This window comes from Carcharhinus amblyrhynchos, chromosome 4, assembly GCF_965287045.1.
Source record: "Carcharhinus amblyrhynchos chromosome 4, sCarAmb.v2.hapA, whole genome shotgun sequence".
Taxonomy (NCBI): Eukaryota; Metazoa; Chordata; class Chondrichthyes; order Carcharhiniformes; family Carcharhinidae; genus Carcharhinus; species Carcharhinus amblyrhynchos.
Window position 1 is genome coordinate 129,560,070 of NC_137327.1, and position 26,098 is coordinate 129,586,167.

The 26,098-nt window shown below is 41.9% G+C and overlaps 1 protein-coding gene across 1 annotated transcript in view; it reads left to right on the top strand.

Annotated features, from left to right (window-relative positions):
* Window positions 1–540: 540 nt before the first annotated feature.
* Window positions 541–26,098, top strand: part of LOC145342706 (protein ATP1B4-like) — a 46,165-nt gene continuing 20,607 nt past the window's right edge. The window contains exons 1-3 of the mRNA XM_080188267.1: window positions 541–674; window positions 874–940; window positions 23,909–24,077. Coding sequence (XP_080044393.1) covers window positions 878–940; window positions 23,909–24,077 — 232 coding nt within the window. The 5' untranslated portion in view covers window positions 541–674; window positions 874–877. The remainder of the gene's footprint in view (window positions 675–873; window positions 941–23,908; window positions 24,078–26,098) is intronic.

Sequence of the window (26,098 nt, forward strand, 5' to 3'; positions counted from 1 at the left end):
AAAGTTAGAGACACTGGAAACTTTTTCTGAGGCTTGTCAGGGACTCTGATCCAGAAAGTTATTTTCTTTCAGGTTTTATTATCACTAAAAGTTATTGGATTGGTTTTCTCAAGACTGAGTGCAATATGTATAATAAACATATAGGCGACCCTTTCTTTCTCTGCTTGTGGGAGTGTGTACTTAGATGTTGTGATCATGGACAAGTTTTACTGAACTTCAACTTGCTCCTTTGCACATTAATGAGTGCAGTTGTGCTCCACACAGTGTTAGATGTATTTATATATATATAGATAGATCCTCAGGCCAGTTACCGTTTACCCAGGCACTTGGGAATCCTGATTGACAGCAACACATTGACCAAAGGCGCACTTCTTCCAGGAATTGGAAAGGGACGCATTTCTTTTTGGAAAAATTGAAAGGCTCCCTCTCTCTCTCTCTCTCCCACTCTCATTCCGTGTATCAATGGACAGAAGCGACCACCGCGAATTATTGAGCAATTTTGTGCAGTTGTGCACTTGATGAAGACAGGGGCCGCCCGGAGAGTTTCCACTTGCGACGCCTGCCAATTCTGATGGAAGCAAAGTTATTTTTTGACCCTTGAGTTTAATTCCTCTTCGCAAGGTCATATCCACGCTACATATCACCGTCCTTCCTTCGCTACAAGGAACACGAAGGTATTTAATTTGATGCTTAATGGGATTTGACATCTGAAATTCGCCCAGTGTGTTGCAACCATTCTGGATATCGATTGTGGAACCTGTGCTAGTATCAGATCTTTTATGTCTGGCAATGTTTGCGAAGACTTGGTAAAAGGGAATACTGGTTGTACCTGTATGTTGGATCAGAATTCTTTTATTTTGTGTCTTATTAAAGAGCCATGGCCATGAATTCCGCACTTGGTGGACCAGAGGAACACCATGAGAACGATATTAAAACGCTGGTGAGTCCCTTGCAATGGGTATTAACGCAGCCTTTTCCGTAGCAGCTGTACCCGCGTTGTCGGCACCCTGATTTAGAACCATAATCAAACGGATTGCAAGTTTAAACAGCAATGAATAAACATTCAGCACTCTTTGTAATCTTTTCTGAAGAATACCTTGGTTTTCAAGAATATGTTCTATTCGGAAACTAAAGAGAGGATATTGTGTTACAATCAGAAATAGGCGGTACCGTAATGATTTTTTTTGTACTGATTTTGAACAGGAAATGGGAGGAGTTGATATTAATACTGAGTTTGAAGAGAGTCTAATATATCCACCCATCTAATCTGTCAGTGACCACACACATCACAGTTCGGTTCCAACGTCTATCACCTTCTGTAGCGTTTTGTTTTTCATAGAGACGATTGAAATGGAAAAGTTGATTACTTTAATCCCAGATTTCTCTGAGATAGCAGTGTTGATGCTGTATATCATTATTCTGCCTGAGGCTACATCTTGTTGGCACATTCACAGCTGTAAAAAATATTGTGCAGTCCTACCTTCTTAATGTGTTCCTGTGTAGTGGCCACTAACACAATCCACAAGTCACTGGGTTATGTTTACAACCCGTCTCAGCCCTCTTTGTTTTCATTCTATTTTATTTCTTTTTTTACTATTCTCTACCTTTTGTTTCTTTATTGTCTTTCTTCATTTTTCTTGCCCCCCCCCACTCTTTCCCCCACTTCAATCTCCTTCCCTCACGTTTTCTCCCCACTGCTTCCCCTTTTCTACATTCTACCTCTGTCCCATTCCCCTCTCCCCCCACATCTTCATCTGTCGCAGTTTACAGTTTCTCTGCCATTTGGCCATTCACATCCTTTATTCTCTCTGAGGACTGCCATTAGCAGTCTTTTCCCTTGGTTTCTGTGGCTATGACTCATCTATCATTCCCTCCCCTTCAATATAAATATCTTCACTTTCTATTTCTTTTAGCTTTGACAAAAACTGGACTCAAAACGTCAGCTGTTTTCTCTCCTTATAGATGCTGCCAGACCTGCTGAGATTTTCCAACATTTTCTCTTTTGATTATATTTTCTTCCAATTTGACAAATGCGGGTATTGTAAAGTTGGTGTCTGTGTTGGCTCTGCCTGATGTCTGCTGGTTTCAGTGTTTGGACAGTCCTCTTAAGAGCAGGAAAGGTCAAAAGTGAACTCACATGCCGAACAACTGAATCGAGGTGTTGAGAGATGGCCCAGTTTTGAACTTATGTCTGCATTGAACTGGAGTCAACAGATGTTCACAAAATGACTTTGGCAAGGCATGGAAAACTTGCAGAACCAGCAAGTCCATTTTCAGAACAAAAGCAGAAAATGTTGGAAAATCTCAGCAGGTCTGGCAGCATCTGCTGAGAGAGAGAATAGAGTCAATGTTTCAAGTCTGGATGGCCCTTCGTCAGAAGGTCTAGACTTGAAACATTGGCTCCATTCTCTCCCCACAGATGCTGTCAGACCTGCTGAGATTTTCCAGCACTTTCTGTTTGTGTTTCAGATTCTGCAGTATTTTGCTTCTAATTTTCCTAACAGTTCAGCTCTTTGAGGCTGAGGAAAGGGGAAGAGAACATTGAGGCCTGATGGAGACGAAGTTTAAACCATGTTCTTGTGAACTCATAGCTACAGTTGTGATTCCAATTAGACAGACCAAAGGCAAATTCAAATTCAAATGCCTGTCATCATGGCTTGCCTTCAAATGTCATTTTTATGCGCTGGTGGTCTTATATCAGCTTTTACATTTTCCACCCTTTGCACCATCTAGTGAGAGATGTGATGGATAGAAAGCAGGCAGCTTATCTGCAGTTGACATTACCAAAGGGCAGCATAAAGGCAGGGAAGAGAAGGGGCAGAGATGGATCCTTGGGGGACTCCTGAAGTAATGGATTTTGGAAATGGAGCAGTAGCCAGGAAGAAAGCTTGAGTGATTATTTAAAAGTTAAGGGCAAAAGAGAAACCAGTGAAGTATATTATTTATTTATTATTGTCATAAATAGGCTAACATTAACACTGCAATTCAGTTACTGTGAAAATCCCCTAGTTGCCACACTCTGGCACCTGCTTGAGCACACTAAGGGACAATTTAGTATGGCTGATGCACCTAACCAGCACACTTTTCGGACTGTGGGAGGAAACTGGAGCATCCAGAGGAAACTCATGTAGACACGGAGAACATGCAAACTCTGCATAGTGACCCAAGCTGGGAATTGAACCCAGGTCCCTGGCATTGTGAGGCAGCAATAATAACCACTGTGCATCATATCGCCCTATTTAGGAACGATTAAGGAAATTTAGGAGAGATAGCTAGAGTTGGGCTGGTGAATAGGACAACATTGTAAACTTATGCTAAGAGAGATATCGGTATCTTGACATCATATCAAATACTGCAAATACCTCAGGGGTGAAAGAAGAGATAAGATGACGGAAACATTCTTACTTAATGCTCAAGCTCTCAGCTCAGGGAGATGAATTATGAACTTTGACTCAAACTCTGCTGATCACTTATAGAGATGTTTACTAATGTTGAGGTGAGCCTGAGGAATAACAACAATTTCTGAAATCTCTTATAGATCCTTTATTTGCAACGTTGATTTGAAATCCATCTGCTGAGAGAGGTCACGGTGTCACTTTGTTTGATATTCATCTCATCCATGGGACTCACTTCCCATCCTCTCACTCCATTCCCAGTAAACTCCTGATCACCTAACCTTTCTTCCTGGCTGTCCAGTCTAACTGACATTGTAAATGGTCCCCTTTTGGCGTTGTGCATTGTTCCAACCCCTCTCCCCCCACCTCCCACTGCCTCCTCAAAATCTCATTTTCGCCCCATGTGTGTCTTTGCAAATTACTAGCCAATGGTCACATTGCTTTCCTCTCCAAAATCCATGTTCAACTTTTCTGTATCTCCATGTTTAACCTCTCCAGTCAGGATTCAGCTCCTCCCATAGAACTGAAATGGGCCGAACTAAAGTCAAAAACTTTAATCTCTTGTGATCATGACACAATATTCCTCCTCGTATTCTTTAACCTCTCTGAAAATGTTGTCATGGTTGACCACGCCATCTACATCCATTCCCTCTTTTTTATTGTCCAATTTCATGGGATGACCCTTGCCTAGTTTCAGTCATATTCAGAGTATCTTCAGCACTGGTTTCTCTTTTGCCCTTTAACCTTTAAATAATCACTTAACCTTTCTTCCTGGTTACTGCTCCATCTCCAAAGTCCATTACTTCAGGAATCCCCCAAGGATGTGTCTCTGCCCCTTCTCCTCCTCACCTATGTGCTGCCCCTTGGTAATGTCAACCGCAGACAGGTTGCCTGCTTTCTATCCATCACACCTCTCAACCTCTCCGCTGCCTTTGTACTATCAGGCTTGAATAAGCTGCAGTTAGCTTCAGCTGAGTAATGGGAAGATTAGGGCTATCATCTCTGACTCCAGCAATAATTCCTGTAGCCATGCCAATGGAACCAATCCCCATCCTTGGCCAGTGTCATAGGCTGTTTACATTCTTGAATACTACTTGATGAAGTTTAGCTTTTGAATGTTTATCCTACCTATTTCACCCTCCACAGCATCATTTAACTTCACTGTCGACTCAAACAACAAGATGCTGAAACCCTTGTTTATGCTTTTGTCATTTCCAGATTTAACTATTCCAATGCTTTCTTTAGCAACTGCTGCCCCATCTCCAAAGCCCCTTTTCTCTACTCTTTCCACCCACTGTAAAATTCAGCTCATCCAAAACTCTGCTGCCCATGGGGTCCTTGTGCATGAGTCGCAAAAACCCAGCTTGCAGGTGCAGCATGTGGTCAGGAAGGCAAATGGGATGCTGGCCTTCATAGCGAAGGGGATTGAATATAAAAGTAGGGAGGTCTTGCTGCAGCTGTATAGGGCATTGGTGAGGCCGCAGCTGGAGTACTGTGTGCAGTTTTGGGCGCCGCACCTGCGCAAAGATATTTTGGCCTTGGAGGGAGTGCAGAGGAGGTTTACTAGGCTGATACCGGAGTTGAGGGGGTTGAGCTATGAGGAGAGGCTGAATAAACTAGGCTTGTACTCGTTAGAGTTTAGAAGAATGAGGGGAGATCTCATTGAGACGTATAAGATGATGAATGGGATGGATAGGATAGGATAGAGGTGGAGAGACTCTTCCCGCTCAAAAAAGACAGTAGGACCAGGGGGCACAGCCTCAAGATAAAGGGGGGGCGGTTTAGAACAGAGTTGAGGAGGAACTTCTTCACTCAAAGGGTGGTGAATCTCTGCAATTCTCTGCCCGTTGAAGTGGTGGAGGCCGCCTCGCTAAATATTTTTAAGACGCGGGTTGATGGGTTTTTGATAAGAGAGGGGATTAAGGGTTATGGGGAGAGGGCGGGAATGTGGAACTGAGCCATGACAGATCAGCCATGATCTTATTGAATGAGGGGGCAGGCTCGAAGGGCCAGATGGCCTACTCCTGCTCCTATTTCTTATGTTCTTATGTTGGGCCTGATGTATGAGGAGAGATTGAGTTGGTTAGGATTATAATCAGAAGAATGAGGGGAGATGTTATAGAAAGAGATTAAATTCTAACAGGACTAGATGGGCAGATGCAGGAAGGATGTTCCCAATCTGGGGGTTTGGGGTTGGGAGTTCAGGAACAGGGGTCACAGTCTAAGGATATGGGGCAAACCTTTTAGGGCTGAGATGAGGAGAGATTTTTTCATCCTGAGAGTTTGTGGCAGTTGTGGCTAAAACATTAACTATCTGATTTTTGACTTGTCCTACTGAAGTGTATGACACCACACTTCCACATTTTAAACTCTGTTTCGCCCCAGTCACCCAATCCATATCCCTTTGCAGAATCACAATATCCTCATGCCCATCCACCCTATCCTCGAATCATCGGCATATTTGGAAACCTTACATTCACTTCCTAAGGAAATTTGGCATGTCAGCTATGACCTTCACCAACTTTTACAGATGCACCATAGAAAGCATTCTTTCTGGTTGTATCACAGCTTGGTATGGCTCCTGCTCTGCTCAAGATCACAAGGAACTACAAAAAGTCGTGAATGTAGCCCAATCCTTCAGGCAAACCAGCCTCCCATCCATTGATTCTGCCTCCCCTACTGTCTCTGCAAAGCAGCCAGCATAATTAAGGACCCCAGGCACCCCAGCCATTCTCTGTTCCACCTCCTTCCTTCAGGGAAAAGATACAAAAGTCTGAGGTCGTGTACCAACCAACTCAAGGACAGCTTCTTCCCTGCTGCTGTCAGACTTTTAATGGACTTACCTTGCATTAAATTGATCTTTCTCTACACCCTAGCTATGACTGTAACACTACATTCTGCACTCTATCATTTCCTTCTCTATGAATGGTATGTTTTGTCTATATAGTGCACAAGAAACAATACTTTTCACTGTATATTAATATTTGTGACAATAATAAATCAAATTTCTCCAGGTCATTGATGTAAATAGTGAACAATTGTGGGCCATGAACTGATCACTGCAGTACTTCACTAGTTACATCTTTCCACACTGAAAAGGGCCCATTTATTCCAACTCTCTGTTTTCTATGTGACAGCCAATTTTCAGTCTATGCTAATACACGTCCTATTTCCATGAACTATTACCTTATGCGTCAGCCTCTTGTCAAATGGTTTTTGGAAATCTAAATACACTACATCTACAGGTTGCCCTCCATCTATTTTTCCTGTTACATCCTCAAAGAATTTGAGCAAATTTGTCAAGTATGATTTACCTTTCATAAAACTGTTGACTAAGTTTGATTATATACAGCTTTCTTAAATGATTAGCTATTTCCTCTTTGATTATTGACTCCAGCATCTTACCAATAATAGATGTTAAACTAACTGGCCTAATGTTCCCTGCCTTCTGCCCTTCTCCCTTTTTGAACATGGGACTCACATTGGCTCTTTTCCAATCTTCTGGCACCGTCCCGGAAATTAGCAAGTTACAAAAATTTCAAACAATGGATCCACTATCTCTGCAGCCACATCTATTAAAACCCTAGTGTGCAGTTCATCAAATCAGCCCACTATCCCTTGACACTTTGTACGTCAAGAATGTGAGGAAGGAAGTTTTGATGCAGCGAGTGAGACTAGCCTGGAATTTGTGCCCACGAGGGTGGTGGAAGTGGAAATAATAAACTGTTCCAAAAGAAATTTGGATGGGTACTTGAAAGGTTCCATTGGTGGCTATGCATTCAGTTCAGTGGGCCGTAAACTCTGGAATTCCCTCATTATATCTCACCACCTCACTTCCCTCTTTTAAGACACTTCTTAAAGCCTACCTCTTTGACCAAGCTTTTGGTCTTCTGTCCTCATATCTCAATGTGGTTCAGTGTCATATTTTGCTTTATAATGTACCTTTGGATGTTTTATTACATTGGAGGCCCAGTTGCTGTTGCTGAAGCCTTCTTCACCAGTTCTGTAGGATTTTATAATTGCATAGAATTCTCAATATTTTATAATTGTATAGGATTTTCAATATCTGTACCTTCAATTACTCCACAATCATTAATTTTATGTATATGCTCTGACCCAAGGAAATACATATGTAAATGTGAAAAGTATAATACTAGTATATGGTTACTTTAAAAAAAGGCAATTGTAAGCATGGGGAGAGACAGTGATCATAATTTGGCTGGACTAGTAACCCAGAGACCCACCTTAATGCTCTGCCGACATGGGTTTAATCCCACCAGGGAGCCGGTGGAATTTAAATGCAATTAATACATTTGGAATTATAAAGCAATCGTGACCTTAAAACTGCCATTGATTGTCATTAATAACCCATCTGTTTCACCAATGCCCTTTAGGGAAAGAAATCTGTTGTCCTTACCCAGTCTGGGCTATATGTGACTCCAGAGCCACAGCAATGTGGTTGACTCTTAACTGCACTCTCAAATGGCTGAGCAAGCCACTCGATTGAGGGGCAATTTAGAGATGGACAACAAATGTTGGCCTTGTCCGCGGCACCCACATAGAGTCATAGAGTCATACAGTGTGCAAAAGACCCTTTGGCCCATCGAGTCTGCACCGACAATATCTACCACTGAAGGCGCGCTAATCCTGTTTTCCTGCACTTATCCCATATTCTTGAATATTATGATATTTCAAGTGCTCATCCAAATTTTTTTTACAAGCTGTAAGGTTTCCAGCCTCAACTACCTTCCCAGGCAGTGCCCACAACTCTGAACGATAAAGCTTTTCTCACATCCCCCCTGAATCCCCTGCCCCTTACCCCTAAAACCCCCTCGTGACTGACCTCTGAACCAAGGAGAAGAGTTGCCCCCTACTTCACATCCTGTGGACGATAAAGGAACAACAGCTGCAGGGAAATGTATATTGGCAGCACTAACTGGATTCAGAGACCAAGCTCTACAGGGCTTCCATCTTTACAGAACAAAACCTGAGCCATTGCAGTCAGGAGAGGGCATTTTATTTTCTTGTTTGTGTTTACTTTTGTCTAAGAACTGGAAAGATAGATCTTGATTCCAAACACAGGACAAGTTTGAAAGAGTCCAATATTACCTCAATGCAGTGGAAACTTATTTATTTCAAAGAAAACACTCCTTATTTTGGTTGAATAGTGAATAGTTGGAGAGTGCTGTCCTGTGAACACACCAGTTCGATTTAATATGGAAGTCTTTCATGAGGATGTGTGAAAACACCACCTATAGGTGGTATGGATTTACTGCGGGAGGTGCATCGAAAGCCTCGCACTAACTTGCAGCAGAGCAGAAGGAAGCACAGTGGGACACAGTTGGCACTCCTGAATGCGCTCAATTCAGTTATTATTCCATGCTGAGAAAGTCGGTAGAATTTAATTTGAACGATATTTTGCTGCAACTGTGTGCTGCAGAACAGTAAAGTATCACAGAGAGAATCTCTGTCTGAAGATGTTAAAGGGCCAGCGTGTGGTAGACAGAGTCTATGATCACTGATCGATACCTCCGCACAATCACAGATTACATCCTATGCTAATTCCTTTTTACAGTTCACTAAATTAAGAATGTGAGCATTGAGAAACTAATGAATTGATTCCAGAAGGAGCCAAAAGAGAAATGAGATGAAGCCATGTCCAACTCAAACGCAAAACACAACGGTCGGAATTCTCCGGCCGTTCACACTTTGTCACCGCTGCCAGTGAGAACGGAGAATTTGATGCTCGGCCAAATCTCCGTAAACCTCAGCGGGACTGGAGAATTTGGCCCAATGTCCAACATCTGATGCAATTCTGTGATTGGACAGCACTTGCTAAACAATTCTGATTGTGCTAAGAATTACACTGCACCTGCATACCCACTTTCTAAGACTCATGCACAAGGACACCCAGATCCCTCTGCACAGATGCCTTTTGAATCTGTTTCCCATTTAAATAGAATGTGCCCTTTTGTAATAAGTCTTCGGAGGCAAAAGTCCCTTCACCAAAATCCCTTTATTTACAATTCCAACAGCAGTACAGAGTGCTATCAGTCAGCAGTCTGTCTTCAGGAATGCCAGAGGAACTGACACTCCCAATTAAATACAATTGGCCCATCAATTGTTTCTTAATCAGGGAGTTCATATTCCAATAGGCCAACCTCAATGGCTTGACTGAAGTCATTACACCTTTTATGTTTCTGGCCAAAATGGATAACCTTGCATTTATCCACATTAAACTCCATCTGCCAGTTTCTGGCCTATTCCCCTAGCCTGTCGATATCCATTTCTAAACTTTTTATCTCGTCATCACTGTTTGCTTTCCCACTTATTTTCATGTTGTCAACAAACTTCGATATGTTACATTCTGTCCCTACTTGTAGATCATTGATGTAAATTGTAAATAGTTGTGATCCAAGAACTGAACCCTGTGGGACCCCACTAATTACAGATCCCCAACTGGAGAAGGATCCATTTATTCTAATCCTCTGCTTTCTATCAGTCAGCAAATCCTCACCCCAAACCACTACTCTACTCCCCATCCCCTGGGATCTAACTTTCTGGTTCAGTCTCTAGTGTGGCACTTTATCAAATGCCTTCTGGAAGTCCAGATAGATCACATCCACCAGATCCCTGTTATCTATCTTGCTGATTACATCCTCAAATAACTCTAGCAGGTTTAAGAACATAAGAACTAGGAGCAGCAATAGGCCACCTGGCCCCTCGAGCCTTCCCTGCCATTCAATAAGATCATGGCTGATCTTTCGTCAAACAAGACTTGCCCTTCACAAAACCGTGCTGACACTGGTGAATTGAGCTTTGCTTTTCCAGATGCTCAGTTACCTCCTCCTTAACGATTGATTCCAGCAACTTTCCCACCACACAGGGCAAGCTGACTGCTCTATAGTTTCCCACTTTTTGCCTCTCTCCTTTCTTTAATAAGGCAATAACATAAGCACTTTTTCAGCTCACTGGTACCTTTCTGGAATAACACAGCAAGAAGTCTCACAACACCTGGTTAAAGTCCAACAGGTTTATTTGGTAGCAAAATCCACTAGCTTTCAAAGTGCTGCTCCTTCGTCAGGTGAGTGGGAGTTCTGTTCACAAACAGGGCATATAAAGACACAAACTCAATTTACAAAATAATAATTGGAATGCGAGTCTTTACAGCCAATCAAGTCTTAAAGGTACGGACAATGTGAGTGGAGAGAGTGTTAAGCACAGATTAAAGAGATGTGTATTGTTTCCAGACAGGACAGTTAGTGAGATTTTGCAAGTCCAGGCAAGTTGTGTGGGTTACAGATAGTGTGACATGGACCCAAGATCCTGGTTGAGGCCATCCTGATGTGTGCGGAACTTGGCTATCAGTCTCTGCTCAGCGACTCTGCTGTCGTGAAGGCTGCCTTGGAGAACATTCTCCAAGACAGCCTTTACAATACACGACAGCGCAGAGTCGCTGAGCTGAGACCGATAGCCAAGTTCCGCACACGTGAGGACGGCCTCAACCAGGATCTTGGGTCCATGTCACACTATCTGTAACCCACACGACTTGCCTGGACTTGCAAAATCTCACTAAATGTCCTGTCTGGAAACAATACACATCTCTTTAATCTGTGCTTAACACTCTCTCCACTCACATTGTCCGTATCTTTAAGACTTGATTGGCTGTAAAGACTCGCATTCCAATTATTATTCTGTAAATTGAGTTTGAGTCTTTATATGCCCTGTTTGTGAACAGAACTCCCACTCACCTGATGAAGGAGCAGCACTTTGAAAGCTAGTGGATTTTGCTACCAAATAAACCTGTTGGACTTTAACCTGGTGTTGTGAGACTTCTTACTGTGTTTACCCCAGTCCAACGCCAGCATCTCCACATCATGACCTTTCTGGAATTCAGGGAATTTTGGAATATCATAACTAATACATCCACCCACTCTGCTGTCACCTCCTTTATTACCCTAGGGTGTAGGCCATCAGGTCTTGGGTGCTTATCTACTTTTAAACCCTTCAGTTTACTGAGCACCTTCTCCCTAGTTTTAGTAATCCCACTGTATTAACTGCAGTTTTTGGGACAGAGTTTTTATCTTCTACTGTGAAGACAGAGACAATTTTATTGGCTTGATGCCTCTGCCATCTCTGAGTTTCCCATTATTATCCCACCATTTCCGTCCTTTAAAGGGCCAACATTTACCTTCACTAACCTCTTCCTCTTTATATACTTACAGAAACTTTTGGTGTCAGTGTTTATGTTTTCAGCTAGCTGTCTTTCATAGTCCATTTTAGCTTTCTTGATATTGTATTTCATCGCTTTTGTTGGTGTCTAAAGTTTTTCCAATCCTCCACTGCCACTAACTTTTGCAATGTTAGATGTCCTCGGTTTTGTCCTTATGTTCTCCTTGATTTCCTCATTAAGGCAGGGATGACATTTCACCCTTCTGCAATTCCTCATCCTCATCCTCTCAGGAATGTACCTTAGTTACCTCCCTAAACAACTGCCACTGTTCTCCTTCCCTTTAATATTCTTGCCCAGTCTACTTGGGTCAACTCTTCCCTTGGACTTGCATAATTATCCTTGTCCAAAGCTATAAGTTGAGTATGTGGTTCTGCCCTCTCACTTCCAATCTGAAGTAGAAATTCTATCATGCTGTGACCAGTCCTTCCAAGTGGATCCTTAACTACAAGGCCATCAATCAGTCCTTTCTCATTAGATAATACCAGATATAAAGTAGCCAGTTCTCTGGCTGGCTCCATAACATGCTGCTCTAAGAAATAGTCCCTCATACACTCTATGAACCCTTCCTCAAGGCTTGTCAAGTTGGTTAATCTCATCAGTATGCATGTTAAAGTCACCCATAACTACCGTTGTGCTCTCTTCACAAGGCCTTCTCATCTCCTGATTTATACTGTGCCCTACTTCTAAAGTACAGTTCTTCCTTTATAAGTGGGTATGATTCCTATTGACTTCAGTTTCAATAGGGCTCCTTGATGCCAAACTCAGTTAAATGTTCCTTGAAGTCAAGGGCTGACACTTTCACCTCAGTTCATGAATTCAGCTCTTTTGTCCATGTTTGAACCAAGTCTGAAATAAGGCCAGGAGCTGAGTAGCCGGGTGGAAACTAAACGGAGCATCGATGAGCAGGTTACTGTTATATAAGTGCCTGTATAAAACCATAAGATGATAAGAAATAGGATCAGAATTAGCCGCTCAGCCCATTGAGTCTGCCTCAAACATTGCTGATATTTTTCTCATCCTCATTCTCCTGCCTTTTTTCCATAACCCCTGATCTCCTTATTAATCAATCTATCTATCTCTGTTTTAAAGACACTCAATGACCTGGCCTCCACAGCTTTCTATGGCAAAGAGTTCCACAGATTCATCTGGCTAAATCTGTCTGTGATCTCTAGATCACGCTGATGATGTCACCCTCCCTCACTCTGCTGGTGATCTAAAGTTGACTAAACCCAAAGTTTTTTTAAGGACAGATGATTCTTAAATGATCCAACTCTAAGATTGATATCCAAGGAGTGTGATCTGTTTATTTCAGAGAATTCCTCTCTCTTGGTTATTTCGAGGAAAATCTCTGCCATTAATTAGATTCACATTTGCTGCATTTCTGCCATTGACATTCTTCACGTATTAATGGTGTGGAGTCATTGTGCATCAGAGCAAATACTCCCACCTTTCAACCTTGGTGTAAACTTAGCTGTAATGAATCACAGTGAGATGGTGAAATCATCATCTTGATAGGAATGTTGTATTGATTTTAACCTAAGAATATACTAATAGACGGTCTGGGTTGATAATATCTCCCAGTATATACAGTGATTTGAACCTCGCCTTTTGTAAACCCTACGCAGGAGGTGAGGATGGGATGAAATGACAAATGTAAATTATCGCTGTAGTGATGAATGGATCACTTGCAAATCATGATCAGGTCTCCTTTATGCCACAACATTTTGTTTCCCTAACTTCTCCATATTTGGCTCATTTTCATAAACATGCACGGGCACATTTTTGTCCTTTCTTGCCATTTACGGGAAGATGGGAGACATAATGGTATTGTCACTGGATTAATATTCCAGAGACCCAGGATAATGCTCTGGGGTCCTAGGTTTGTATCCCACCACAGCAGATGGTGATATTTGAATTCAATAAAAAAAAATCTGGAATTAAAAAGTCTAATGATGACCATGAAACGAACCACTGTCAATTTATACAAAAACCCATCTTGTTCATTAATACCCTTTAGGGAAGAAAATCATGTGACTCCAGACCCACAGCAATGTGGTTGACTCTTAAAATGCCCTCTGAACAAGGGCAATTAGGGATGGACAATAAATGCTGGCCTATTCAGCGATACCCATATCTCATGAACTAATTAAATAAATTGATATTTTTTGCATCCCTTTAAAGCACTTTTGCCTCTCTTTTCACTTGGCATTGGGATAGACCTTGAGTTTGTGTGGCATTGTCAAAGGGATGATAATGAGTGGCAGCCCATCTGTTTAACATCTCTCAAGATTTTTATTTCCATTAAAATCAGTGAAATCAGCTGGATGAAACCTGAGCAGCTAGTTTGATAAGATGATGAATGGGATGGATAGGATAGAGGTGGAAAGACTCTTCCCGCTCAAAAAAGACAATAGGACTAGGGGGCACAGCCTCAAGATAAAAGGGGGGCGGTTTAGAACGGAGTTGAGGAGGAACTTCTTCACTCAAAGGGTGGTGAATCTCTGGAATTCTCTGCCCGTTGAAGTGGTGGAGGCTGCCTCGCTCAATATTTTTAAGACGCGGGTTGATGGGTTTTTGATAGGAGAGGGGATTAAGGGTTATGGGGAGAGGATGGGAAGGTGGAACTGAGCAGCGACAGATCAGCCATGATCTTATTGAATGGCGGGGCAGGCTCGAAGGGCTGGATGGCCTACTCCTGCTCCTATTTCTTATGTTCTTATTATGTTCTTATGTTGCACTATCACTCAAAATTAACATAACTTCCCAGGCAACAATGTCTGAAGATGTGATAAGTCTCCTAATAAATGAAGATTCTTCCTCTTTATTTATTTAACCTGGTTTCACACCTGGGTCTCAAAGGCGAAAGAATAATTTCTCAGCACACTAAGCTACCCATCAATCTAACTAGGAGCAGAAGTACGCATATTCAGCCCTTTGAGCCTGCTCTGCCATTCAATCAGATCACGGCTGATGTGTCCCTGGTGTCAAATCCACATCCACACCTGTTCCCCATATCCCTTTTTTGATTAAGTATATTCATCTCCTTTTTGAAACCATTCGATGATTCAGATTCCACTGCGCTATGGGGCAGTAAGTTCCACAAATTCACCACTCCCTGCAAGTAGTTCCTCCTTATCTCAGGTTTAAATCTACTGCTCCTCAATATATACCCGTGTCAGTCACCCATGGCTGGAATCGAACACTGGTCCCTGGTGCTGTGAGGCAGCAGTGCTAACCACTGTGCCACCGTGCCACCCATAGCACCTCCTTTCTCCCCCAGTTCAATATGTAACTGGAAGCAAGAATACTTTGGAGGAGTGGGGAGGCGTGGACGGTGGAAGAAGATTCTATAGTGGCTTTGCAATGGAAATAATTTCAGATCCAAGAAATGCTATAACATTTTCTTTTGCCTTAGGACAGTGGAAAATAATATCTGCTTCCCCATGTCCTGGCAAATTGTTCACTTATTTTTCATCCTTGCAATAGAAAGAAGGACTCAAATGGGCCTCATATTCCAATAGCAAAAAATGAAAATGAATACCCATTAAGTGCAGAGAATTCCCCTGCAGCCCCTCCCCACTCCCCCCACATCCACACTCAAAGTTAGTAGAGCAGAACTCAAATTTGACCGGAATAGCAATCGATCTTCCACCTTACTGCAAACTAATTATTCACAATTAGCCATAAAATGAATATTTTTAGAAGGATTGCACAATCAGAGTTTGCCGTAAAACCTTGCACTTGTAGATTTTTGTAGTGGACATCAGCAATTAAGTTATTCTGGGGTATTTGATAACAAAAACAGGTTGAAAGTCGGTTGACAGGCTGCGTTAGAAATTGGAGACTATTTTTATTTTAAGTCACATTTTATTGTTCGCCTAGAGTTATTTTTCGCTGCAGCTTACACAGATAACATCACCAGAGTTTTGTTACCTGCCAGAAAGGACATTCAATTAATCTGGTACATTCCAGGCCTGGAACGATTTGATCGAACTAATAGTTAAGGTCAGCACAGTGTATTTATTTGGTAGACAGATCACTTCACGTGTCTCCTGATTCCTCGTCCTTACGCAGTACTGCAATTAATTTAATGGATGTCCAATACACTGGAAGCTATCTATCATTTTAAATAGGTCATTAAATAGATTTAGAATTAGAGTTTTAATGTGTAATGGAAACTATCATTTAAACTGTGATGGAATATAAGTGATCAAATTGACTTTTGAAAAATGATCTTTTTGATTTTCCTATTAAAATTCACAGGCATTTGTAAACCATTCGATTTGAGAAAATAGATTTTTTCCACAGCAACAAGCTATAGATAGTTAATCCCTAACAGAGACATTGAATTCCTCATCTTCTTCCTATGTTTTCCCCAGTATTAATAAGGGCAGGTTTGTTTGTGGGGATGGGGACTACGACAATTTCAGTCAGGATAACGAAAAGTCGGGCTTCCCTGCAATGCTGAGAGGTTTGGATTCCATAGTTTGCGAACTTTTATTTCAACAGGCAGACTTGACTCTCAGTTGAGTAGGGAGCAGGCCACAGGTAAGGAAGTTGCAGCTACTAGTGGGAGTATGAGCAGCGAGAATGTAACTATGTTAGGGGTTGTGGGTTTTAAACAAAAAGAAAAAGATGTGGTTTTCACATGTAGATTCAAACTAACACACCAACAGGTTTACAGAGTACAAACTGAACCTAAAAGCAGCTTGTGTGACACCCTAATGACATCACCATCAAATCATGTGACCAGCTCTTAAAGCAATCATACTACGATTTTTTATTCATTCATAGTACATGTGTGTTACTGCCTGGCCAGCATTTATTGCCCATCCCTAATTGCCCTTGGAGGGCATTTGAGAGTCAACCACATTAAATATATAACAGATGATCATGTTTTCAACTCCAGAAGAATGAGGGAGGTCACATCCCCTACCTGGGGTGGGCATTCAATCTCAACTCAGCGGGTGGGGGTTGGGCTGTGATGCTTAATTGGGGAAAGGAGAAGGTTTGGATGGATGGGGTGCTGATGGAGGAGCGATCTAATTCATGGGAAGAACATTAGCTTGGGAGGTCAGAAGAAGCACTCTTATTCCTCCTGAATTACAACCTCAAAACTGAACTTGCCTCTCCTTAGCTGCCTGGTTTCCTGGGGTGTGGTAAACTCTTCAGCCTGCGGCAAAGCTGGACTTTGGAATGGCCTGACCAAAAATCCATTCCTGGGTTTGGCTGTGGGTAGGTTTGCGGAGATTCCTCTGTCAATACTGGAGCCATACTTCCTCGTTCAAACAGTCAAACAAACTGTGTTTCTTTGGGAAAATATAGGTTGGGGATGAGGAATGAAGTGTCTCTTTTTGGTTAAATATGTGAAACTGATCAACTATGAGGCTCCTAGCCACATTATTACCCATAATTACCCAACCACCCAGAAGCAGGTTGGCTTCCCCACCCACTGTCCCGTCAAACCCAGGAATGGGTGGGCTGTAGATTGATTTAATGTTACGTCACCCATTTTTGGGGATTGAAGTGACTCCCAGGTGTCTTCATCCAGCTTGTCGTATTAATTGCCTGATTACAGTTTTACAGAATTATATTTCTGAAATCCAAAATGAATCCACTGTTGGTTCGTGTTGGTTATCAAACATAATTATGATGAAAAAGCTGGTAATACGATTCTAAATGACCACTCTCTGTCAGATTATTATGAAACACAAGAATTTTGGACCTTGACACCAAGATTGAGGTCAATGGGACCCTGACCTCGCACAGTGCGGTCACTCAGTGGGGATTTTTGCTGATTGGGCCAAGGAGTGGCCAGAGGGGACACTGACTACCCAAAATCAGTGGACTCCTGAAGCTGGAGAACCAATAGGAAGCCCTCGAGCACTAAAGGAGCATACAGCCTGCCAACAGGGTGAAGTTTTAGCCCCCATTATTTCAAAGCTGAGGAACAGGCTTGAGTCTTTCTCAAATGACACTTTTCTCACAGTGAGTAAGAGATTATTGTCAGTTTTGGCATACCTATAACATCCTCATAAAACTGATCTTCTTGGATAATATTTGCTTAATGCTGCTTAGGAATTTTTTCACCCCATCAAGTAACTGAAACCTATGACAGAATGTGAACCATTAAGTTTATTTAGTAAAGTTTATTTATTATTATCACAAGTAAGTTCACATTACTACACTGCAACGAGGTAAATGTAAAAATCCCCTAGTCGCCACACTCCGGCGCCTGTTTGGGCACACTGAGGGCGAATTTAGCACGGCCAATGCTCCTAACCAGCATGTCTTCCGGACCAATAAGTTCTACTACATTATCTCTTACTCAAATACAAGCCAATACTGAGTGAATTAGAATCCAACTCTCTCAAATCTATAATCAGCATCTCTCCTTCCAGTGATAACATATGTCCAGATACAAAACCAAATTCTATATTTATAATTGGCCAAAGAATAAATGTTTGCCATAAAGTTTGTCTTCATAAATGTTTGCACCTTCAAAGAGTTTCTCATGCGATATATGTAGTTTCATGGAATGGCAGACAGTAAGAAAAGAAGACTTTCATTTATTTGCACCTTTCATGACCTCAGGACATCACAAAGCACTTTACAGCCAATGAAATGTTTTTTGAAGTATAGTCACTGTGGCAATGCAGCAGCTAGTTTGGGAAGATAATCACACAACAGCTATTCACCATCTGACTATCCATCATCTACAAAGCACAAGTCTGGAGTGTGATGGAATACTCTGGATGAGCTCCAACAACACTCAAGAAACTCAACACCATCCAAGACAAAGCAGCCCGCTTGATTGGCACCCCATCCACCACCTTAAACATTCACTCCCTCCGTCACTGGCACACAGTGACAACAACGTGAACCATCCACAAGATACACTGCAGGCCAAAGCTTTTTCAACAGCACCTTTCAAATTCTCAATCAATGCCATCTAGGAAAACAAGGGCAGTCGGTGCATGGGAATACCATGGAACTTGGAACTATCTTGTTATTCCTTTGCTGTGACTGGGTCAAAATCTTGAAATTCCCTCATGAACAGAACTGCGGGTGTCTCTACATCAGATAGGCTGCAGCAATTTGAGAAGGTGGCTCACAGCCACCTACTCTCGGGCAACTGGAAATAGCCAAAACTGTTGGCCTTGTTATCCATCACATGAATGAATTAAAAAAGCATTGATGCACTTCACAGCTCAACACCACTGCATTGCAGTAATTACACAGGACACCATGGTTAATATGGTGACGGAACTGGTCTGAAACCACACTCTATTCAAGTAGCCAGTCAGGGCTCCTTTGGGTTCTTTCATGGACAATCTATCAAGATTAAGGTAACTTCCTGATTATAATGTTGCCTCTGTTTTGGAGGGGGTTTGGGGCCAACAGCGATCCAAGAGGGTAAGGATCTGGGAACATTTTTCTAATGCACATTATCAACGCGGAGACAAATAATAAAACTCAAATGTGGAGAGGTAGCGCTACAACACATAGTCACTTCTCTGCTGTTCTCTACGCCCTTATTAATACTTATTAATGCAGGTGGCTTGGCTGGCATTAATTAATTTGTTGTAAATGTATTTCAGTGTGAAATTTAAATTGACCCTAATATTGTTTGTGTCCCGTGAGGTCAAGAGTATCACATTATATAATCACAGATAGTAGTTTTACAATATCACATATTGATTTAAATTCTTAACATTAGGGATTACATTGCCATGATAAATAATGAAGCCCCATAATATTAGCTGCCGCAGATCCACATTTAGTAGTATGTTCTTGCCACAAAGTATAACTATTAGACCTTATTCAAAATTTGCCTTTGCTATGTGAGGATAGAGTTCCTGCTTTAATCAAACGGGAACAAATTCTGCCCAAAATTGTGCTAGTTTTGAGAAATGTTTTTGTGAATTTCTGTTTGGATGAATTTGCTTAGGGCCGGATACAAAATCTGCCATGAACCAGCACAGTCACAGGGGCATAGACAGGTTCTAAAGTTAGGGGGAGCGAGCAGATAAAAAAGGCACCACGACGCATACCAAATAATTTTAAATTCATTATACATTTTTATTTTGTGTTTAAAATCAAAACATAATAAAAACACGTGTTATTTAATTATTTTACATTTTAAACATAAAATGAAAACAAAATGAAGCAGCTACAACAGCCTCTTTTGTCTAGGCTTCATTCTAGCAAAGTTATCTATTACTTTATTATAGTCTACCTCAGTAGCCTACCTCAGAGGAACAGCCAGTTGAAAAGGCACCACTTTTGAAGAATGTGCTCAGGGGAGTGGTCGCTCCCCCTGCTCTCCCTCTAGCTACGCCATTGCATAGTCAAGCAACATTTTAAAAGAAGTTATTTTTCAGAGGTATTGCTTTCAACATAATTCTCGATATATTTTACAATGATACAGTTTGAATAATGAAGTTAAGATGGCTTTTTCACACAAAAAGAGCCTTTTTAATTGCAATGTCAATAACCTGATCTTAAAGACTGAATATCACTTTAAAAAATATGGAACTTCTTGCTAAAGTACAGTATGCAATTTTTAAAGTAAACTAAATAAAGCCACATTCAGAAGCTTTTAAAACAAGCCTATTAGTGTTTCTGCAGCCAAAAGATCTAACTTAATTTTTGGAGCCTCTTGGGAGCCATGCCAACCATGCACATTTAGTGAAAATTCCCAATGGAAGTGAAAGTTAAAGTTTATTTAATCGTCACAAGTCAGCTTACATTTACACTGCAAACAAAGTTACTGTGAAAATCCCCCAGTTGCCATACTCCGAAGCCTGTTTGGGGACACTGAGGGAGAATTTAGCATTGACAATGCACCTAACCAGCACAGTCTTTCAGACTGTGAGAGGAAACGGAAGCACCCAGGGGAAACCCACACAGACATGTGGAGAATGTGCAAACTCCACACAGACAGTGATCCAACCTGGGAATTGAACTCAGGTGCCTGGCGCTGTGAAGCAGGAGTACCACCATGCCGCTCACTCGAATGGAATGCTGGCCTTTATAGCGAGGGGGATAGAATATAAAAGCAGGGAGGTCTTGCTGCAACTGTACAAGGCACTGGTGAGGCCGCAGCTGGAGTACTGTGTGCAGTTTTGGTCGCCGCACTTGCACAAGGATACTTTGGCCTTGGAGGGAGTGCAGAGGAGGTTCACTCGGCTGATACCGGAGATGAGGGGGTTGGACCATGAAGAGAGACTACATAGACTGGGTCTGTACTCGTTGGAGTTTAGAAGGATGAGGGGGGGATCTTATAGAGACATATAAGATAATGAAAGGGATGGATAGGGTAGAGGTAGAGAGATTCTTCCCGCTCAGAAAGGATAGCAGGACTAGAGGGCACAGCCTCAAGATAAGGGGGGTGCAGTTTAGAACGGAGTTGAGGAGGAACTTCTTCAATCCAAGGGTGGTGAATCTCTGGAATTCTCTGCCCGTTGAAGTGGTGGAGGCTACCTCGCTGAATACATTTAAGTCATGGGTAGATATGTTTTTGACAGACAAGGGAATTAAGGGTTATGGGGAGAAAGCGGGAAAGTGGAACTGATCCACTTCAGATCAGCCATGATCTTGTTGAATGGCAGGGCAGGCTCGAAGGGCTAGATGGCCTACTCCTGCTCCTATTTCTTATGTTTTTATGTTCTTAGCTCATTCTGTTGGCATGGTCAGTTTTATGGGTGGATGGATTTTAGCACAAAGGATTGCAGAAACTTTTTTTATGCTGGATGCAATTTGTACTTAACATTTCACCATCTTCTGCACTGGTTATGTTAATTTTGGGCAAATTGGACTGAAAAAGCCAACACAACCATTTGGAAACTCCAGGCTGCCAAGGATAACTATCCCCAACAGTATTTTTAACATGAGGTTCTGGTTGACAAGTTCCAGTGAGACCTTCCTTGTAATAAGAAGCATAGCAATTACCAAACCAAGAATGTCCATAGTCCATCTAGCTCACCTTCTAATATCCAGGTAGTTGCATGACACAATGACAATGGCTTTGTTGACTTATAATAATTGACTTATTGGTGTATTAGTCAATGTGAAGTGCTTTATTTCAGTGATATGTGATAACACAAAAGCATTAATTACTGGAAATTTGACCTTCCACCACAGTTGATATTGCTGTCGTGTCACACACTGGTGTGACACACTGTGTCACCTAAAAAAATACAGGTTAAATTGGTCCTGGGTAGGAATGCAAAATGAGCAATGATAAGTCAGGAGCCCACCCTATATCCTCCCAACTTTCTTTTCATTGATTTCAATAAAGGGGGGAAAGATTTTCATTTATAAAGTGTCTTTCACACCCTTGGTGCTCTATAATGAATGAAGTACCCTTCTGATGTGGAGTCATTGTTGTAGTGTAGGAAGCAGGGCAGCCAATTAGCAAACTCACACAAACAGCAATGTGATAATGACCAGGCACGCTGTTTTAGTGATGCTGGTCAAAAGATAAGTATTAATCAGGGAACTAGAGAGAACTCCCCAACTCTTCTTCAAAATAGTACCACATGATTATTTATATCCATCCGAGACGACAGATGGGATCTGGGTGAAATATCTCATCCAAATGGTGGCATCTCCAGTGGTGCAACACCACCACTGTGCTGCAGCGTTGGTGTGGATTTTGTGTTCAACTCTCTGGTTCAACCACAACCTTCTGACTCCGAGACGAGAGTGTTACCCAACTGAGTAATGACTGTCAATGGAAAAAAAATTGTATTTTGTATCGAATAGCTAACAATTTGCAATTGCTGGATTTTTGCATGACCAGGCAGGACCAATTCATCCCCAATTTTGTCAGAATGCTTGTTATTCTTATTTGTGTCAGGGGGGCAGCACTACCACTTTCAACTTGTTACAACAGGGAAAGATTCATTCACATGGTGGCACTGCTGGCATTAGGACATAAGAACTAGGGCAGGAGTCGGCAATTTAGCCCCTCTAGCCTGCGCCGCTATTTAACATGATCATGACTGATCTCATCTTGGTCTCAGATCCACTTAACTGCCCATTCACCATGGCTCTTCAAATCCTTAATAATTAAATATCTGTCCACCTCTTCCTCAAATTTACTCAGATTTGAACAATGGTCATGGGGGCCATTGAGTTAGCAGCCCCTGGTACTGCCTGCCCCAAGGGAATTGAGTTACATCTGCACTGTGTGAATTAATTTTTGGTCCAACATGTCCTTTGAGTAACCATGAGAACTCTAATGTGTAGTGACATTTCTACCCACAGAGGACAATTTTTTATCCTTCAATTTGCTTCCCTTTGAACACAGACCTCACATGGCAAAACATGGAATGAATGATTTGCAAAGAGAATTTTCAGTTCAAAAGTACCATGCACCGCTTTTGTATCGGCACTGGGACATTTTAAATAGGAAGCAATGCCTCATTGTTCTTTTTAACCAAAGGTTTGTTGTACGAATATAATCTGTTTTGAACCCATGAAAATATATCATTTGTCTTCACAAAGAAATGTTCTTCAGTTAAGCAGGTAGATTCTAAAGGGTATGATTTTCAAATGCTATGTCTTAAAGTTTAAGTTTATTTATTAGTGTCAAAGTAGGCTTATATTAATCATGGAAACCCTACATTTGCAGAAGGAGGCCATCAGCCCATCGAGTCTACGCCAACAATAATTCTACCCAGGCCCTTTTCCCACTTAATTGCCCCGCTAATCCCTCTAACCTATCACATCTCAGGACACTAAGGGTTAATTTAGTGTGTGTAATCAACCTAACCCACACAACTTTGATTTGTGGGAGGAAACCAGAGCACCATTGCAATGTTACTGTGAAAATTCCCTCGTGGCGACATTCCGGTGCCTGTTCGGGTACACTGAGGGAGAATTTAGTATAGCCAATGCACCTAACCAGCATGTCTTTCAGACTGTGGGAGGAATCTGGAGCACTCAGAGAAAATCCATGCAGACATGGGGAGAACTCTGCACAGACAGTGACCCAAGCCAGGAATTGAGCCTAGGTCCCTGGCACTATGAGGCAGCAGTGCTAACCATTGTGCCACCGTGCTGCCCAGCTTGTATAACCTCATAGTAATTAGGAAGTTTTCTGTGTAGTTGCTGAGTGAGTGATCAGACAATGTCAAAGAATATCCTGGCAGGGAATAATCTGCTGTAGGACATTGCTGGAGATTTGGGCTTTTGCAAGTTGATACTAAAGTGGCGTTCTACCACTATGAGATGAAACTAAACTTGGTATCCCATCTCTCACCGATTTCAGGCAAACCTGGCTGGGGAGAAAGGGGACGATAAAGAACAAGTGGCAACAGACACTGAAGTGAAGGAAAGCAAAGACAGCAAATCCTGGGGTGAAAAAATACAAAATTTTAAAGTTTTTCTGTGGAACCCGGAAAAGAGAGAATTCTTGGGAAGAACATCCAGGAGTTGGTGTGAGTAAAACTAACTGTACATTTGATGCTGGTTTGCAGTGGCAGATATTCACAAACAATTGGTGCCAGTGAGAAGATAATCAAATAGTCACTTCATGTATCTCTAAGAAATGGATTTAAAGCAGTTTTCTGGTCCGTGTTGGGGATTGAATTTTGATTTTGAAGACTATTTATATTAATAAAAGAGAAAATAAGGGTTAAAGAATGAAAGAAAATGCTAATTATTAGACAAGTGCTAGTGTTACATGGTGTCCACACCCAAAATTCAATAGAAATTCTGTGCTCAAGCAGCATTCAGTTATGCAAACATTTTACAAACGATACTATAACTAACATATTAATTCATACGTCAGTAGTGTATCTTTGTCAAACTAATAGGAGAGGTAATAGTGATAGCCCCTGCAACTGTACTTGTGGGTGCTTATCATGTGTGTTAAAATTCTTTGTGGAATTCTACAAAAGTAAAGTAAGTTTAAGGGGTGTCTTGACAAGTACATGAATGAGATGGGAATAGAGGGATATGGTCCCCGGAAGTGTAGAGGGTTTTAGTTAAGTCAGGCAGCATGGTCAGTGCAGGCTTGGAGGGCCGAAGGGCCTGTTCCGGTGCTGTAATTTTCTTTGTTCTTTGTTCTTAAAGTTTATTTATTAGTCACAAGTTTGGCTTAACACTAATATTGCAATGAAGTTTCTGTGAAATTCCCCAGTCACCACACTCTGGCGCCCATTCTGGTCAATGCACTTAATGGCATGACTTTGAGACTGTGCGAGGAAACTGAAGCACCTGGAGGAAACCCACGCAGACACGGGGAGAATGTGCAAACTCCACACAGACAGTGGCACAAGGCAAGAATTGAACCCCAGTCTCTGGCACTGTGAGGCAGCAGTGTGCCACCATGCCACCCATTATAACCACCTCTAAGAAAAAAGATTAATTCATAACCTTTATACAATATGGAGGGAGGTCCTGTGGCAGTGGCTTGCATCCCCATCTCTGGGCTAGACACTCTGGGTTCAATTCCCACTCCAGGACTTGATGGTGTAGTCATAACATTGTCAAATGGGTTGATTTTCAGCCTATAAGTCCTTCCAATATGCCTGATGGCAAGCGGTAAGACTGGGTGAGGGTTCTGGTCAGCCATACTGTAGAAGGCATTGCAAATCACCACAGTACTTTGTCAACCATAAGCATTGAGAAGTCAATGGGAGTCCGTCATCACCAACATGCTCTGAGAACAGGATGCCTGAAGGAGGATACAGCATAGGAAATGACAGCAAAAATGTAGGAAATGATTGTCACTTATTGTCTTTTAACTCATAGCATCCACCTGTTTAATAAAATTGATCTTGTCATTAGAAAAATCTTTCTTTACATTATATACATGTATCTCATAGAATTTGGTCATGGAACCACATTTGAAAATTCATATTTGTTCTGACTTGTAAGTTCTTTCGCTAGGAATGGGATTTGTTTGCTTCAAAGCTGTAAATTTCAGAAGTTTCCAGATTGTGCTAAGGAATGTAAATCATGGCTCTAGCTGTAGTGCTAGAACATCTTTACCAAGTTCAAGTCCGTAGGGTGGCACGGTAGCACAGTGGTTAGCACTGCTGCTTCACAGCACCAGGGTCCTGGGTTCAATTCCCGGCTCGGGTCACTGTCTGTGTGGAGTTTGCACATTCTCCTCGTGTCTGCGTGGGTTTCCTCCGGGTATTCTGGTTTCCTCCCACAGTGCAAAGATGTGCAGGGTTAGGTTGATTGGCCATGATAAGAAATTGCCCCTTAGTGTCCAGGGATGTCTAGGTTAGAGGGATTAGTGGGTATAATATATGGGGATATGGGGGTAGGGCCAGGGTGGGATTGTGTTCGGTGCAGACTTGATGGGCCGAAGGGCCTCTTTCTGCACTGTAGGGTTCTGTGATTCTATGATGATTCCATTTGAGACTCAGAAATGGTGATTAGATTGATCCGTCACTTGCAAGGTCACAACCTGAGCTGTTAGCTCTGTTTCTTTCTCCACAGATAC